This window comes from Lynx canadensis, chromosome B3, assembly GCF_007474595.2.
Source record: "Lynx canadensis isolate LIC74 chromosome B3, mLynCan4.pri.v2, whole genome shotgun sequence".
NCBI classification, from domain to species: Eukaryota; Metazoa; Chordata; class Mammalia; order Carnivora; family Felidae; genus Lynx; species Lynx canadensis.
This window is the reverse complement of record NC_044308.2, coordinates 61,245,982-61,264,596: the sequence shown is the minus strand read 5'-3', so window position 1 is coordinate 61,264,596 and position 18,615 is coordinate 61,245,982. Positions and strand designations below refer to the sequence as shown.

General features: G+C 38.0%; 1 protein-coding gene across 1 annotated transcript in view; it reads left to right on the top strand.

The window, feature by feature from the left end:
- MGA (MAX dimerization protein MGA) overlaps positions 1-18,615 on the top strand; it is a 102,661-nt gene that overhangs the window by 62,936 nt on the left and 21,110 nt on the right. The window contains 6 exon segments of the mRNA XM_030318429.2: positions 6,927-7,153; positions 8,250-8,426; positions 9,020-9,092; positions 11,049-11,563; positions 14,163-14,313; positions 15,831-16,457. Coding sequence (XP_030174289.1) covers positions 6,927-7,153; positions 8,250-8,426; positions 9,020-9,092; positions 11,049-11,563; positions 14,163-14,313; positions 15,831-16,457 — 1,770 coding nt within the window.

Below are 18,615 nucleotides of genomic sequence, written 5' to 3'. Positions count from 1 at the left end.
CGCCTGGGTGGCGCAGTTGGTTAAGCATCCGACTTCAGCCAGGTCACGATCTCGCGGTCCGTGAGTTCGAGCCCTGCGTCGGGCTCTGGGCTGATGGCTCAGAGCCTGGAGCCTGTTTCCGATTTTGTGTCTCCCTCTCTCTCTGCCCCTCCCCCGTTCATGCTCTGTCTCTCTCTGTCCCAAAAATAAATGAACGTTGAAAAAAAAAAAAAAGTGGACACTTGTAAAGCCATTAAAAAAAAAAAGAATAATTCCCCATTTCCCTCTTCCCCCAACCCCTGGCAAACACCATTTTACTTTTTGTCTTTATGATATTTGGCTACTTTTAGTACTTAATCTAAGTGTAATCATTCAATATTTGTCTTTTTGTGATTGGAACACTGGACATTTGAATCTAATAATGTGGTAACTCTGGAATCAGATTCTCCTCCTTTCCCAGGGTTTGTTTATTTTGTTACTGCTTTTGTTTTGTTTTGATTGTTGTAGGTAGTCTGTGCTAATGATCATCTTGAAGTATATGTAAACTTGTGTTTTCAGATCTTCTCTGAGCCTTTTTGTTGGCATTCATAGTCACTGTCTAATTTTTCTTGTATTTGCAGTTGATTTTGAATGTCCTTGTCTTTAATATCTGGCTCTTCAAAGGGGAAAAAGTGAAAATTGATGGGGGCGAAGGGTGCTGGTTCCTTGGAAGTCACTTAAGACAGAAGAGGAAGGGCTTGCAGTATTGCGGGGAGGTGCAACAATAGTGGCTGCCTACCTATCTCTTTGCACCTCTGATCAGAAGCAATCAGTGGTCAGAGCATAGACCCCTGATGGAGGATAGGACTCTCTTTGCCCACTCTGGCTCCCTCGAGCTTTGTGCAGGCTACTTCAGGAACACATGTGCCGCTGCCTGCTAAGTGACTGGACATGAATGAAGAGATAATGAAGATGGGGAATGGGTAGTTGCTACTGTGCTAAGAACTGAAATTGACCACAGTTAAGGACCATTTACTGTCCCAAGTCTTGCCTCGGAAGTTGCAAGCCTCCAATAGACTCTAGGATTCCAGAATAGTTACATTAGGCAGATTTTGCCTGTGCAGTTGTTTATAAATGGGCAGATTTCCTGGTGCTACCTGTTCTTTCATCTTCCCAGAATCCTCTCAACATCCATTCTTTATTTTATTTTTTTTAATGTTTATTTTTGAGAGAGAGTGAGCGAGATTGTGAGTGGAGGAGGGGCAGAGAGAGAGAGACAGAGACAGAATCTGAAGCAGGCTCCAGGCTCTGAGGTGTTAGCACAGAGCCCGAAGCGGGTCTCGAACTCAGGAAACGTGAGATCATGACATGAGCCAAAGTTGGACGCTTAACCAACTGAGCCACCCAGGCACCCCTTAACATCCATTCTTGATTTTCAGGGGTGGGTAGCAAGTGAAACAATATTATAAAGATGTCACTTCTCATTTTTATTTGTAATTTCATTACAATCTAATCAAAATCTTGACAGAGTTTTTTATGTGAAACTTGAAAAGCCAGTTCTAAAATTTATATGGAAATGCAAAGGACCTAGAGATAGCCAGGGTAAAGCCAGGGTAATCTTGAACAATGACAAGGTGGCAAAGTTTGCTGTATTGGATATCAAAACTAATAAAATGACCACATGTAGTACAGGGTGATGCTGGCTTGAGTATAAAGTAAATAGGTCAGTAGAACAGAATGGAGAGGATACAGTGGATTCAGATATATATATGGACACTTAATTTGGAGGAAATGGCAGAGGAATATGGAAAGGATGATCTTTTAAAACTGTAGTAGCCTCATTGAATATCCACATGGGAAAAAGCCAAAACTTCATTTATTTACTCATTATACATAGAAATAATGTCTGTGAGATTATAGACCTAATTGTGAAAAGCTAAATAATCCAACTCTTGTAATATACAAGAATATATGTATGATCTCATATTAGGAAAAGATTTCAGTATAATAGAAGAAAATAATCATTAAAGATTAATACATTTTATTAGTTAAAAATGAGAAATTCATGTCTTTAGGACGTTAATCAAGTGAAAATGTATGGTACAGTGAGAGAACAGATATTTGCAATATCTGACTAAGGACCTATGTCCAGAAAATGTAGAGATGTCTGTATATTAATGAGAGTTAAACAGTCCCATAAAAAATAGTCAAGGGGTGCCTGGGTGGCTCAGTTGGTTGAGCATCCAACTTCGGCTCAGGTCATGATCTCTCAGCTCGTGAGTTCGAGCCCTGCATTGGGCTCTGTGCTAACAGCTCAGAGCCTGGAGCCTGCTTTGGATTCTGTGTGTCGCTCTCTTTCTGCTCCTAATGTCTCTCTCAAAAATAGACATTAAAAAAAACCTTTTTTTTTTTAAATAGTCAAGAGTTTTAGAGGTACTTCATAAAAAAGGATGTTGAACATCTCATTCTTGGTCAGAGAAATACAAAGCAAATCCACAGCAAGATTCCATGGCATGCCTGCCAGAATAGTTGAAATTAAAATTTTATGATGGAAATGTTAATTGGTATAACCACTTGGGAAAATAGTTTGGCAATATTTTCTAAAGTTGATGATTCACGTGCCCTAGATTTAATTGTTTGCGAAGTAATCAGCAGAAGTACTTTTTTTAGGATTGTTTGTGGTACCATGATTCATAGAAGCTAAAACATGAAAACAACCCCAGATATTTTAATAACATTAGAATGGATAATAGTATGAATAATCAGAGTAGTACATGACAGTAAAAATAATTACATAGGTAGCTGGAACAACATGGTTGCATTTTACAAATAATATGTTGGGCGAAGAGGAAGTGTAGGCAGAGTAATACATCTCTGTGGTCACATTTATATAACTTTCAAAATCGGGCAAAATTAAGCTGTGATATTTAGGGGTGTGTTATTTGGCTTGAAAAAGGAAAGTGGAGAGGAGGCTATCATGTAAGTGATTCTCTTATGGAAAGGAATTGTGACTGAGAAAGGTCATGCAAGAGCTCCTGGGGTTGTTGGCAGTATTTCATTTCTTGACCTGTATAGTGTTAACACAGGTATATATTTGTTAATATGTTTTAAGTTGTATATACCTTGTTTTTGCACTTAATTGGGTATTACATTTCACAATAAAAAGGTTTAAAACACATACAAAAATGGAGGGAGAGGAATATAGTATGCTGATTACTAGCATAGCAGTTTTCTAGGACTTCTGTATCTAAAACTGTTCATTTGTGGCGCAACTGCTATGGTCCCTGCTAAGAGTGACAGGAGGTAAGATACAATTCAAATGAAGTCCCGTGTCTAAGAAGTTACTGTCAGTTTGACAAAACAGGTATGTGGTAAATATATAGATGTGTATTTACTGTAATTTTAAGTGCCACAGTAACAATTGTGCCATAATGTTTTAAGTGTCATGAAGAAAGGCTTATTGAGAACCTGGAAGACAGTGATAATGCTAGGAGACCTTGGTGAGGTAACATTAGGAGGTATTTGAATAGAAATTAGGGGATACGATACCACTTTTCTTGATAACAGGTTTCTGTTCTTGGCTCTGGATATATGCCATTCTGGTTCTCCCCTTAATTCTGCCTTTGGTAGCTCCTTTTCTCCTGAGTTTCAGGTGAAGGGTAGGAGGATCACTAGTATATTGTGAAGGGGAGCGGAGAAGTACTGTTATCTTGGATTCCAAGCTGTGTAAAGGAAGCAAGTGGACAGTGGGCTGATGAAGTATGAGGAATTGATTTGTTCTTTGTGGGGAGTCTGTCCATTTTCATGACGTCAGATGTAGTCTCTGCCATTGACAGTTCTGATTTTTTAAAGTTTTTATTTATTCATGTAAGGAATCTCTACACCCAATGTGAGGCACAGACTCACTACCCAGAGATCAAACTCATATGCTCTTGGGACTGAGCCAACCAGGTACCCCAGCATTTCTGATTTTTATTGTGTGCCCTATTTGATGATGTTTCTCGCACTTCAGTCTTTCGTGTCCTGAACAGAACTGAACTTTACCCTTCCCAATCAGCTCCTTTTATGAATTCTCTTGTTTACAATAAGCACACCATTTTCCCCTTTGTCTGCACTTCAGATTTTAGAGTTGTCTTTGATTTCCATGAGGAATTAAGATATCTTAAAATATTTTAAGAAGTTTCTTCTGAACTACTGTGCTACCTATTTTGTAGCCATTTTCAAAAGAAAAAGTTGAAATGGAACCTTAGTATAATCCTTACTTACAGAGGCTTTAAAAATCCTTAAAGAGATTGAAAGCTGTCAAAGTCTATAGTGTTTGCCCTGAAGGCACTTTTATTTTTATAATAGAATTAATATGTGTATGAAATAATTAGCAACACTAAACAATAAAGTTGTTATCAAATTAGTGGTATAGCCTTTGTAAATACCCATTTCCATTGTGAAGGCATCCCTGGTTACCCTTTTGAAAAGTGCAACACTCCTCCCTCAAAATACATAGTCCTACAATAATAATCACTATACATTACCACTTATTTCCTGTCTGCTTCCCCCCCCCCCATAAGCACTTACCACAACCCAGCATATTTTCCTTATTAATCTTGTTTATTGCCTTTCTCGCTGTCTTCCCCCAACTTAAATGTAAGCTCCATGAAGCCTAGGATTTTTGTCATTGTTGTTCATTATCGTACCTGCAAAGTCTGATACATAGTAGACATTGAAATACATGAATACTTGGGTGTTAGAAGCCTTTGTGAATTATGTGATAAATGAATGAGGTTATAATAGTTGGATAATAGATGTTACCTGAAACTGGGTTTGCCTCTTGTTGGTTGTCCACCCAAAAGACACAACCAGGCCAAAGAACAGGGAAAGAAAAGGTTTTACTTGTAACAGGTAAGGAGAACAGCAAGAGTATGTTTCCTAAAGTAGTGTCCACTCAAACAACAAAATTGGGTAAGTTTTAAGCTAAGGGCACATGCATATTTGTGGATGGGGCTTGACAAAGGAGAGTTCTGTATATAGAATTGGGGTAAAAGTCATCCTTCATGGACAGAATCCAGGTCCTAGTTGATTGAAGCCATGAGGGTCAGCAAGGGTTGGCATCATCAATTCTCTGCTCCAGTTAGTCCGCTTTCAGAGTGCTCAAAGGGGTTTAAATCCTGCAAAAACAACTCAAGAATGTGCTACAGGTCAATGTTTACTTTTGAAACAGCACTGAGAATTTTACCATTGATACAGTTCAGCTGTTTCCTGGTCTGGTAGAGACCAGCTTTTGCATTCACTTTGTTCCCTTAAAATCCTTAACTATGAGGTTTTTGCGTTTCTTTGTAATTCCAACCCCTAGGAAATTCTGCAAGAAGTGTGCATGGACAAGTAATGCTGATATGGCATAGATCACAAAAATGGGTGGGGCCCTAAAATGACTTATGTTAAGAAAGCCATGTCTGTTCTTTTTTCCTCCGGGATCCCTAACCTTATCTACCTACACAGAAACAGCTATAACTAGCTAAATAATTGGGTCAATCACTTTCTAGCTCTGAAGATTTTATTCTGTTTTAATCTCTACATACTCAACATTTTGTGGTTATGCTCTGAATGATGTTAGCCTTAGGAACCCTTTAGATGTTTTTTTAGGGGAGTCTTAATATTCACAACAAATATACTTTATGAAATCAGGTTGCAATTTCGATTTCTGCTTTATTATGAAAGATAAATTGAGCTAAATACTTGATTTAAATTTTTTTTTAATGTTTATTTATTTTTGAGGGGGAGAGGGGCAGAGAGAGAGGAAGACAAAATCTGAAGCATGCTCCAGGCTCTGAGCTGTCAGCACTCAGCCTGATATGGGGCTTGAACTCATAAAACATGAGATCATAACCTAAGCCAAAGTCGGACGTTTAACTGTTGAACCGACTAAGGCACCCAGCCGCCCTGAGCTAAGTATTTGAATTAAATGTGAATGCGACTCAGTCACGTTTTATGTTACTGCAGGCAAAGATTTTGGATTTTAGCTTTGGAACCAGCTACATTCTCTCTGAGGACCGACCATTAAAATGCAAAATACAATTTTGGTTTCTCTACTGCTATCTTTGGGAATGGGAAGTTTGCTTAGAGAATAAAAGCTGGTTGCCTCTTAACCTAGATCCTCCATTTAATTTGATTAAGTAATGATACATGTTTTACTTTGTGTAGACCTTCTTGACAGTATGATTTCATCTCTGGTTCCATTGCTTTTCCATTGATCTATTTTTGCTTCTTTGCTGAGATCAGGCTGTCTTTTGAATACATGTTGTTACCAGAGGGCACAGTAACAAGCTGTGTCTCTGGAGCCAGATTGATTGGGTTTGATCCTGGTTCTGCCTCTTGTTGTTGGACTCCTGAACCTCAGCTTTGGCAAAATGGGAATAGTAATGTCTCTGGGGCTATTGTGACAATTAAGTGAGCTAAAACATAATTAAGTGTTTAGAATAGGTGCGGAGTAAGGTTCAATAAATATTTGTTTTATTTATAAAATTAAAGAGTGTAGTATAGAATGATTTTTCCAGGATAACAGAAGGCCTTTTCTGATCATGCTAAATCTAATAGCATCTGTTAACTCTTCATTCCTTACCCTGCTATATTTTTTGGTGTGGTGCTTACCATTACTTGATATTAAATGTTAAATTTGTTTTCTCCTACTGGATTTCACACTCTGTGAGGGCAAGAACTTTGTTTTCCTCATAGCTACCTATGTTCACTCTAGTGCCTAAAACAGTATCTGACTTAAAATAGGTATTCAACAAATATTTGGTTAATAGATGGATAAATTAAGGTGTATGATGGCAACTAAAGATTTTTTTAGGGGGCATCTGTTAGGTTGTTTTCATGAGTTACTGCTTTCTGTGAGGTAGCACATTTTGTTTTGGCGGTGCCTGTGAACTTCTGTTGCCAAAGGCACCTGAAATCTCATTCTTCTTTTTGTTAAGCTATATGTGAAACAGAGCCTGAACAGCCTGTTCGACATTACCCGTTATGGGTGAAAGTAGAAGGTGAAGTAGATCCAGAGCCAGTTTATATCCCAACGCCTTCTGTCATTGAGCCGATGAAGCCGTTGTTGTTGCCTCAGCCAGAAGTTTTACCTACTACTGTGAAGGGCAAACTGCTCACTGGAATTAAACCTGCACGGGCATATACTCCCAAACCCAATCCTGTGGTAAGCCCAGAGTTTCATCTTTTATTGCAAGCTACAAAAATTGTTTGTAAAGATAATGGATTTCAACCATATTTTTGGTTTATATTTTGTGAATCATTTTGCTTTCAAGTAATATGTCTGTGAGCCATCGGTCTTTCTGATTTAATCAGCCTAATTGCTGGCACAGAGATGTCATAAAAGTAGAGTGAATGGTAGTAATTCTTAAGGATAGCCAAATCTGTCTTCAAGAAGATCATAAAAAGTTGTGGGTTTTTTGTTTATTTTGTTTTGTTTTTAAACATGACCAGCAAATTTTTAAGGGAGAGGGAGAAAAAAAGCCTTCTGAAGAAACTTCTTATTCCAATAGTGTAGAATAATTAATTCAGAAATACTACATATTGTTAGTGGGAAAGCATTAAGAAAAGTTTTAAGAAATAACTCATCTTTTTAAGGCTATTTTTTTAATATACAGGTAACAGTAAAGTTCAAGATTTAAAATAATTGTTGGCATAGGACTATGAAGATTGATAGGTCAAAGAGCTGATGGTTCTGTTAAGAGCTTAAGCATTTGTGATTATTAAATCCATTTCAGTCTTCCCAGTCCATTAAATTGACGAAAGATGCTTTAGTACAATGCTATTCAGTGTGGTCTCTCTGCTGGTCTCAGTGCTGATCCAAAACTATTTGTTATGAGTGTGATGAAATACGTCTAGAAAATGAGAGTAAATATTTAGAAACTTAACAGCAACTTGATAGAGTAATTTTATGTATATTAAATCTAATACTAAACAACTTGGGCTTGTATTTTGCGTATCTTTTGTTTTTCTAGAAACTTATTTTACAAAAGGATCAGTCTGTGTTGGACTGGTAATTAAGAAATAATCCTTCATTGCAGATAATTGGAGAAGTGCTACTCTAATGGAATGTCACATTTCTTGATAAAGAATCAAATCCTTTCTGACTTTCCAAGATACAGCCCATAATAACTGTACTTCTTAAAATTTGCGTTTAAAAATTTCAAATGTTGTAACAAAGTTTAAAACATCCTTTTCCTTTTGGAGTCTAGCATATTTTTTTCCTCCAACATATGGAATGTTTTGTTGTATGGAATTTACAGATTCGGGAAGAGGACAAGGATCCAGTCTACTTGTACTTTGAAAGTATGATGACTTGTGCTCGTGTTCGAGTATACGAACGGAAAAAAGAGGAACAGAGACAACCGTCACCATCACCATCCCCATCATTGCAGCAACAGGGCTCATGTCAGTCTAGTCCCGAGAACTGTAGTGTAAAGGTGAATTACTTACTGCATAATTTGTCTTTTTAAGTTCCGTTACCCTGTTGCTGGTATTAGAATTTACCTTGCTATCAGAATAATTTAGAGTAATTCTTGGAGGGCAGAGAAGTCTTACATGATGTGCTTATCAATTTGTTTCTCTGTGTATCTGTTCTAGAGAATAGTCCCTTAAAGTTATTTAAAGTACTAGTCTTTCTGATGAAGTAATTTTTAAAAGTTCAAACATTTGTTTTTTATTAAATTATTTATCTGTAATTACCTGGATTTATATCTTTCTGCATTAGTGAATTTTCTAAATAACTGAAACTTGTTCCATTAAACATTAAATAGTTTTCCTTTACTGCAATACACTATAAAGTGTGTTGTAAATTTGATGACTCAGTCACTGTCACAGGACATTAGAGAGCAATACTTGTTTTTGCTGAGGGTTGTATAATATTGATAGTAATGCTGCTGTACATATAGATGTGAAGCTGTTGCCACTTAAAATCTTTCGCTGTTTCAGGCTTCTTTGAGGGATTTAATGTTTATGTTCTTGTCTCTATTGGTAAAATTATGTGTTGAAGTATTTGTGTTATTCCTTTCTTTAGGAGCCTGATTCTGAACAGCAGCCCTTGAAACCAATCACCTGTGACCTAGAGGATGATTCTGATAAATCGCAAGGTCTGTATGAAAATTAAGTCTCATTTTAGAGTAATTGTGGGTGGGGGGGGGACATATACCAGAAGTACCAATCCAGAATATTTTTACCTACCCCCTTTTTTCTATTAAAAATAGATAAGTGTTTTCCTATTGTTTGGTCTGTTTATCACTCCTAAGAAAATTTATTCATGTTGATATGGTGGGTTGTTGCAAGAGACATTTAAGATGAGGTTTTTTAAACCTCTTTCCAAGCCTCAGCAACATTGGCATCATTATTGAAAATTTCCCTCAGGCTCTCAGTAGCTGCTACAGTGGGAGAAAGGAGGGAATATTACTGATTTATCTACCAAAGGCTAGAATTACTGTAATGGGAGGTAGTGGCTATGGCATTACCTACTTGTTTTTAGTTTTGCTTCTTAACACTTCAGACACTAGCAGCAGTACTTCCCAACGATTTTTTTTAAATGGCTTGATATACAAAATGATAATGTTTTTATGCCACATTGAGATATGTGGAAAAGACTGCTGGGGTGGAGAGAACCTGCTTGAGAACACAACCACCTTGAAGTCTGAGGGGATCTATATCCTGACATACTTGTAATGAGCACATTGGTTGGGAGGCTCTGCTGTAGAAATCTAGATGTCTAGTAAAACAGACATCCAGTTAACATGTTGCTATGAATATAAGTACCTGAATGATCTGCATACAATGTAGAAATGGTGCAATCATATCTAAGAGGCACAGAAGTAATTCAGAAGTATTTGCAGTAGAAACTATAGGTAGACCACACTTGTTTTTTTTTTTTTTTTAAACTACAATATTCTCTCTTACGCTGTTCTTTAGGGTTGACTCTACCCATCACATGTTATAAAACATCTTGCAAGTATCTTTGCTTTGCTATATGGATAGCAGAACAGTAAACTATAAATATTCTTAACCTTGGTTATGGGTCATGCTTTGTTTGCAAGATAACACTTTCTTACATAATAGTCATGGCATTTTGAGCACCTGGGAGGCTCGGTTGGTTAAGCTTCTGACTCTTGGTTTTGTCTCAGGTCATGATCTCACAGTTTTAGGAGTTGAACCCTGTGTCAGGGTCTGCGCAGTGAGTTTGAACTCTGTGTTTGTCAGTGCAGAGCCTGCTTGGGATTCTCCCTCTCTCTCTCTGCCCCTTTCCCTGCTTATGCTCCGTTTCTCTCAAAATAAAGACATAAACTTAAAAAAAAAAAAGTCACAGCTTTCAGAACAGCCTCAAGGTGGGACTCCCTTTTGTTTTTTGGAGACCGCAGGGGTCCCTGGGTGGCTCACTTGGTTAAGTGTCTGACTTTAGCTCAGGTCGTGGTCTCACAGTTTGTGGGTTCAAGCCCTGCATAGGGCTCTGCACTGGTGGTGCGGAACCTGCTTGGGATTCTCTCTCCCTCTCTCTGTCTGCCCCTTGCCCGCTTGGGCATGCGTGCACTCACTCTTTCTCGCTCGCTCTCTCTCTCAAAGTAAACTTAAAAAAAAATTGTTGGTGGGGCGCCTGGGTGGCGCAGTCGGTTAAGCGTCCGACTTCAGCCAGGTCACGATCTCGCGGTCCGTGAGTTTGAGCCCCGCGTCGGGCTCTGGGCTGATGGCTCAGAGTCTGGAGCCTGTTTCCGATTCTGTGTCTCCCTCTCTCTCTGCCCCTCCCCCGTTCATGCTCTGTCTCTCTCTGTCCCAAAAATAAATAAACGTTGAAAAAAAAAATTGTTGGAGACCCCAGACAGCAGAGTATCTTATCATAGTCTAATTCTCTAAAATACTTCTTCTTCTTGGAAAAGTCCCAAATTTGTGAGTGTTAAATTACCACTGAAAGTACGTGGGATTCAGACACTGGGCAACTTGTTCAATTTCTGTGCCTTTGGCACTTTTCTGAGAACTCAGGGAAAATAAGAATTTTTCGAAGTTCAGTACAAAATTCTGTGATGCAGAAGTATCTTTCAATTCTTTATCAGAAAGAAGCTGGAAGTCTTCCTGCAATGAAGGAGAGTCCTCTACCTCCTATGTGCATCAGAGGTCACCAGGTGGTCCCACTAAACTGATAGAAATCATCTCAGACTGCAACTGGGAGGAGGATCGGAACAAGATTTTGAGCATCTTGTCCCAGCACATCAATAGCAACATGCCACAATCACTTAAGGTGGGCAGCTTCATCATTGAGTTGGCTTCTCAGCGAAAGAGCCGGGGTGAGAAGAACCCTCCTGTTTATTCTTCTCGTGTGAAAATCTCTATGCCATCATGTCAAGACCAAGATGATGTGGCTGAGAAATCTGGATCAGAGACTCCTGATGGTCCATTATCCCCTGGGAAAATGGATGATATCTCTCCTGTGCAGACAGATGCCCTGGATTCAGTAAGGGAGAGATTACATGGAGGCAAAGGTCTGCCTTTTTATGCAGGGCTCTCTCCTGCAGGGAAGCTTGTGGCCTATAAGCGTAAACCCAGTTCAAGCACATCTGGGCTTATCCAGGTGAGAATTATCTTTAATCTGGATGTAGCACATTTTTTTACTTAGGTAACATCTTGATTTTTCAGAGCCCTTAGTGGGCTTTAAATCATTTATCTTTACATTTCCTGGGAACTGGGTGACAAAATCTTCTCTTTTTGTAATAGGCCTAGTTTAGATGCATACCTAGAGTGAATTTTTGGCACATTTACAAATAGAAATGTAGAGCCCTGTTTTAGCTTGTGATTTTAGGTCTAGTCTTAGAAAGTTCCTACTCTTACAACTTTATTCCTTGGGATCTAGTGATACTTTGACAACTAAGCAAGGATAGTAAGGGGTTCAGTCTAGTTTTTTGTTATTATTATTAGCACATAGCTTTCAAAACAAAACAAGGTGAAATTGGTATTTAGTAGCAGTATATGTTCAGAAACTTGGAGAAGATTTTAATTTTGTAGAGTGTCACTCAAATGTATAAAATTAAAAAAAAATTGAGCCACAGTTTACTTTTTTTTCCCTTTATTTGGTCCATAGGATTTTTGCTAATCACTGTGTAATATAAATAGGTCCTTGCTGTTTAGTAATTCAGGCAGGTTATGTTAATAAAAGTACACTGGCATCTAGAAAATCTTTGCAAAGAGAGGTTTTTGAATTAAAATGTAATTATAGTAAAAAGGTTTTCTCCTTGCTCAGTAACATTAAATGCACTTTTATATCAGAGTAGCAAATGTATATGACATTCTTGCTGATAAGGTTACTTGACTTTACTAGCTTGACCACTTCCTTGGGCTAAGGACTATTTCGTTAATAATATGACTGATAGACTTAATTAAAAACCTTTTATTGCAGTTTATTCTTGATGGTGCTACATAACTGCTTCTGTTGGTCTTTCTTAAACTCCTAATAATAAGAACAGTGTTTTCTTCTTCGTTTATTTATTCATTGATAATTTTGAGAACAGAGACTTCCCTGAGCTCATTTCTAGTGAGACTTGACCCACTGAAATAAAGGTATAGAAATTTGTGTTCTCCTCTCCTGTCTAGGACTCAGACAGCCATCATAAAATGTGAACTTTCATAAGCAGTCAGGTCACTGTAATGGAGACTTTGGGAAAGCTGTTGAATAGTCTTCAGAGCAAGTCCCAAAGGAGCAAATAGGGGTATCTGCCCTAGACATCTAGAAACCCTGAAAAATGATAGTAAAGTTTCCTTTAGTCTGGAAAGATCACCTTCTTTCTATCAGACTCAAGGCAGAGGTGTTCCTAATCTGTATGGGAATAATCACAGTTTCATGTACATAGTGAAGAAACTATTTTGTGTCTTTGAGGAGAGAGTGGCTTGTTTTAGCTATTCGCTGTGCTGATTTCCTATTAATTTAGAGACTAGGAGTTTCTCCACCACACTTCACCCTCTCTCCCTTTTAAATGATGGGAAGGAAGGACAGAAGAGGATGTCTTCTCTAGTCTAGGACTTTGAGAACATGGGTAAGAAACTTGGGAAGTTTATGTTCTTTATTTTTTAAAACAATCTTGCTGCCCCAGATGGGCAGTATCAACTCAGGCAGTAGAGAAAAATCTTTTTTTCTTTTAATTTTTTAAATGTTTGTTTATATTTTGAAGAGAGAAAAAGACAGAGAGAGAGAGCGAGAGAGAGAGAGTGAGACACAGAATCCAAAGCAGGCTCCAGGCTCTGAGCTGTCAGCACAGAGCCCAACACGGGGCTCGAACTCATGAACTGTGAGATCATGACCTGAGCTGAAGTCAGATGCTTAACTGACTGAGCCACGCAGTCGCTCTATGGAAATGAAAAATCTTTGTTTCAGTTATTGATGACTTTCTTCTGATGTTTCAGTGATTGTTTTTAAAGTTATAAGTGAGTTTCTCCTAGCATGTATCTTGAGCTCAAGTTTTGTTCAAGAGATGACAATATCTTCAAAGTTGAGTTTGAAAACTGAGGGGACCTTGTGGCTTAGGTATTATAACGATGGTTGTCTTATAACTTAAAAGTAGAGTCACTGTTTATTTTGCAAATATGAAGGATGCTTGAAAGGACCCTTGCGAGAGGGCTTCATTATGCCTCCCTGGTTTTTTCAGAGAGATTCTGTGAAACACAGTTACTTAATTTTTGCTGATTGTTAATAGTTTAGCCAGAATTGCTTATTAAGTAAAACAGTTGGATGATTCATTAGATTTAATTGTATCTCTCGCATATGTAAGAGCAGATATGATGAGTTTTTAAGATTCTGTTTCCAAACTACCCAAAATGAAGATGAGATTAGTTCAGAATATCAGATGGCAGCTTTTTTTTTTCACCTTCTAATAACTCAGATTATATGACAAGTGGAAAAAGTCCATTTCTTTTTCCTTTTACATCTGAATAATAGACTTTTAAAACCTTGTAAAAATGAAACCCCTGTCAAGGGAGATAAGTTAGCAAGAGAATTTTATCTTTACAGAATTTCTCTTTGCCACTTGTTTCAGGTTAATGGTAAGAGTTACCCGCAGGCTAAGTTGCTATTGGGACAGATGGGGGCATTGCATCCAGCCAATAGGCTAGCTGCTTATATCACAGGCAGGTTGCGACCCTCAGTCCTGGACCTCTCAACCCTCAGTACTGTCATCTCCAAGGTAGCATCCAATGCCAAGGTGGCTGCATCCAGGAAACCACGTACCCTGTTGCCTTCAACATCCAATTGCAAAACGGCATCCTCCTCTGGCGCTACAACAAATCGCCCTGGGAAGAATCTGAAGGCATTTGTCCCGGCAAAAAGACCAATTGGTAAGTTGGACTGTATGTATGTTTTAGAAAGGCTTGTGACTTGGTGCTTGACCAGTGGATACAGGTATGGAGTTTGTGAAAATGAGAGAAATGTAGAATTTGGCATTATTCTTATTCTTTTTTTTTAAATTTTTTTTTTTCAACGTTTATTTATTTTTGGGACAGAGAGAGAGACAGAGTATGAACGAGGGAGGGGCAGAGAGAGAGGGAGACACAGAATCGGAAGCAGGCTCCAGGCTCTGAGCCGTCAGCCCAGAGCCTGACGCGGGGCTCGAACTCACGGACCGCGAGATCGTGACCTGGCCGAAGTCGGACGCTTAACCGACTGCGCCACCCAGGCGCCCCAACATTATTCTTATTCTTGATGTCTGTCTTGCCTGAATTTTTTTTCTTTTTGGTAACTTCCCTGATGACCTATGATACTAGATAAATTGAATTGTGGTTAAAATTATTTCCCAAGTTTTAGACTGGTTGTATAAATATAGAAAAGACTTAGATTTTTAATTTTGTTTTTAAAAAAGCAAAACATATTCTTAACTACTTAACTCAGTGTTTCTTTTATGGGCACTGGTACTTTTGTAACCAATCATATGTATGTTCCTTGAACTTACGAAACCAGGGGGCTAGCAAATCAAAGTGGGTTGAGTTAGTGGTATAGGCTTAGAATAAAAGGTTCTTGTAAAACAGAAGCTTGGAAGTGTTGCTTTAATGTATTCATCTCTGTTCAATGAATGAAAACCTCTTTTGTTTAACATTTCAGTGCTAGAATCTGTTAATAAATTACCTTCTTGAAAGCATTTGTGTTTTCAGTATTTAGAGTATATATAGTCAGTTTATTGAATTCTTCTTTTTGTTGTTTCAATTCTATTTAGGATTATTAAGTAAAAGCTTCCGTTCTGTATTCTTATTCCTCTGACGGGAAATTGAAATCTCTGGCTGAATGCTGGAGTTGTGTGAAGATGGAGGACAAGCATTGTATGCCTTAAAAAGAACCCATTTTACCTTTTTAAAAAAATAGCTTTTACTGGTGATTTTCAGTCCTATCTTGCCCTCTTTTGAAACTGTCTTCATACATTTTAAAAATGTGTAAACTGTAACTGTCTAAAAAGAGGATAGCAATAATAAAGAGGTGGAGGTGCTAGGACAGGAGGAAGTGGTGGAAACCTGTTTTAAAATTAGAGTTGGGGCAAAAAATCTTAACTTTCTTCACTGTTTTAGATGGTGAAGTTGTGAGCTGTACATTATCTTTTTAGTGTCCTGGCAGTTCAGCTTTATTGCATAGCCAAAAGAATTTTAGGAACACACAATTTTAATCCCTTTCTTAGTATTATAAAGATTTGGTTTGGGTTGAGGGAAGTGTTTGATTTTTGTGGGTGGAAATTGGCACGTATATTGCAGATAGGTAGTACCTGTAAGAAATTGACCCAGTGGTGCACAATAAATGTTGATAAACACAATCACTAAGAGGATAAAGTATGAGAACTGAAGATTTTTGACCTGCAAATTTTTATTTGCAGCGGCTCGACCCTCTCCTGGTGGTGTGTTCACACAGTTTGTGATGAGTAAAGTTGGAGCCCTGCAGCAGAAGATACCTGGAGTTAGCACACCCCAACCCCTAACAGGGCCACAGAAGTTCAGTATCAGACCTTCTCCAGTAATGGTCGTCACACCTGTGGTTTCTTCTGAGCCAGTTCAGGTGTGCAGCCCTGTGACTGCTGCTGTCACTACTACCACCCCTCAAGTATTTTTAGAGAATGTTACTGCTGTGACACCTATGACTGCTATTTCTGACGTGGGAACTAAAGAAACTACTTATTCTTCTGGTGCCACCACTGCAGGGGTTGTTGAGGTTTCTGAAACTAATGCCAGCACCCCTGTAACACCTACCCAGTCTACAGCCACTGTGAACCTTATCAAAACGACTGGGATAACTACCCCTGTGGCTTCAGTTGCTTTTCCTAAGTCTTTGGTAGCATCTCCTCCAACTATAACTCTTCCTGTTGCTTCCACTGCCTCCACCTCCATAGTCGTGGTGACCACAGCTGCATCTTCCTCCATGGTGACCACACCAACTTCATCTCTGGGCTCTGTTCCCATTATACTCTCGGGAATTGATGGGAGTCCACCAGTGAGCCAGAGACCAGGTAAGGCCTAGATGTTACTAGCTGGTTTACCATACAGCTTTGTATTTAACTTTATGTTTTTTTTTTTTTTAATGTTTGTTTATTTATTTTGAGGTGGGGGAGATAAGAGCTGGGGAGGGGCAGGGAGAGAGAATCCCAGGCATCCTCCATGCTGTCTACACAGAGCCTGACATAGGACTCCATGTCACAAACAGTGAGATCATGACCTGAGCTGAAATCCAGAGTCTGACTCTTAACTGACTGAGCCACCCAGGCACCCCAACTTTATTTTGGAGATAAATTGAACAGCCTTGACATGTGGTTTACTGGGGTTGGAGATTTTCCCAGGAGAATAAAAATACTAAAAAATATTGTAATGGAAATGTTGGCTGAAGGATACTGAAATAATGTATGTGGAAGTTGAGCTCTGAGCCAGTAGAGCAGCCATCAGGTTGGGCACAGGAGGAGGTGCACTGCTGTGTGTTGAGAGCTAGGAGTGCACATCTTTTGAGTAACCCTAATGTAGGTGTTCCTTTTTCGGGGGGTGGTGCTTCTTTGTAATTAAAAAAGCGAGATCAGAGAGCTTCTCCCATGCTTCAGCCAAGCTAAGGGCTTTTTCTCCTTGATTAAGATTAAAATTCTAGGTCCTTTTGCTTAGTAAAAGTCATTTGTGAATCATCCCAACTCTCATATACTACTGATATTATTCTACTACTTATTATTATATGTGAACCGATTGAGATTGAAATAAGGCATATTTATTTGTTTAGGAATCTAGATGTTTATCAGCTTTTCAGTTAAAATTTTTCTTACGTTGGCTTAGGTTAAGTGAATTTGAAATAGGACTATCCTATACTTTCGTAATTATTATTTCCTAATTGAATCCTAATTCAACCAGCTAAAATAAATGATTCTCTTAGTGGACTCAAAGAGAATTACTCTGTAAAAGAGTGAGAGACTTTATAAGATTTAAGGGGAAATAAATAGCCAGCAGTAAATCTGTCTTGGTTATTGATATTTTTCTTATTAAATACTGCCTTTATTGACATGGTCCAAATTTCTGTTGATAGTTCAGAAATGAAGTGACTTTGGAATTAGTTTATAGAAAGGAGGTCTTTTCAAAGTTTAATTGAATCACAGTATTAAATTTGTTGTCTTCTGCCTTCTCCCCACATGTAAACATATAAAAGCTGGTTAGCTTAATAGGTAATTTCAGAAGTGAGATTGTTGTTGATTGAGTTGTTTTAATTTCCTGCTGAATCTCAAGGTTTATATCTTGTCATTTTATATTTTCTAAACAGTATGGGTTCTGATCTTTTTAATTCTGTCATGAAACTATAGTTTAGCTTTTTGTAGTTCATTCTCAGATTTCAGTCACTCAGAATATACATTCATGTATTTTGCTCTGATTTTCATTTGTACTATTACTATTTTTATTTAAATTAACTCCTTTGTTTACTTAAATGTATTTTTAAAAGCAATTTTTCTGTAATTGGAAACTAACATTACTTGTGGTAACATAGGGTTAACTCTATAAATACCCTGGAAACAATAATAATAAAAACAATTACATTCTAGCTAGCTACCATTTGTTAACATGTGGCTTGCACTCTCTCTCTCTGTTAGTGAAGAAAGCTAGAAAATGCTGATGTGATATCAAAGACTGGTGTTTGCTTCTGTATGTTATCAGATTAAAATTGAAAAATTACTTTCTCACAATGTGATATGGTGTTATTCTATATTCATATACCACCTAAAAATACCTTCTCTACTACCAGTTGAGGAAATAATTAATTTTAACAAATTTTCTTATCTGCTCTTTTTTTAAATGGAGTGGACTCAGATAACTGCTACTTCTAAGTGTGTGTAATTTTGTTCTGGGCTCATAAAAAGGATCCCAACTCAGACACTTAGACATCTGTGACTTTTTCATTTAACTTCCCTTCTTTTTCTCTTTTCCCTTCTCACCCTCACCTGCATTTGAATAAACAATCACATATTTAGTGTGTGTATTTTAAAGGCTGCTTTCAGTCTCTGGGCTGGAGTACTTTGGATTTGAATCACTTTCTAAAATGTACCTTGAATAGAAATGGTCAGGAAATTAAGAATGCTTTAACATTCTTCTTACTTCACATGAGATAGATGTTTTTTGTTTAAATTGCACACTTTTCCCGCCATG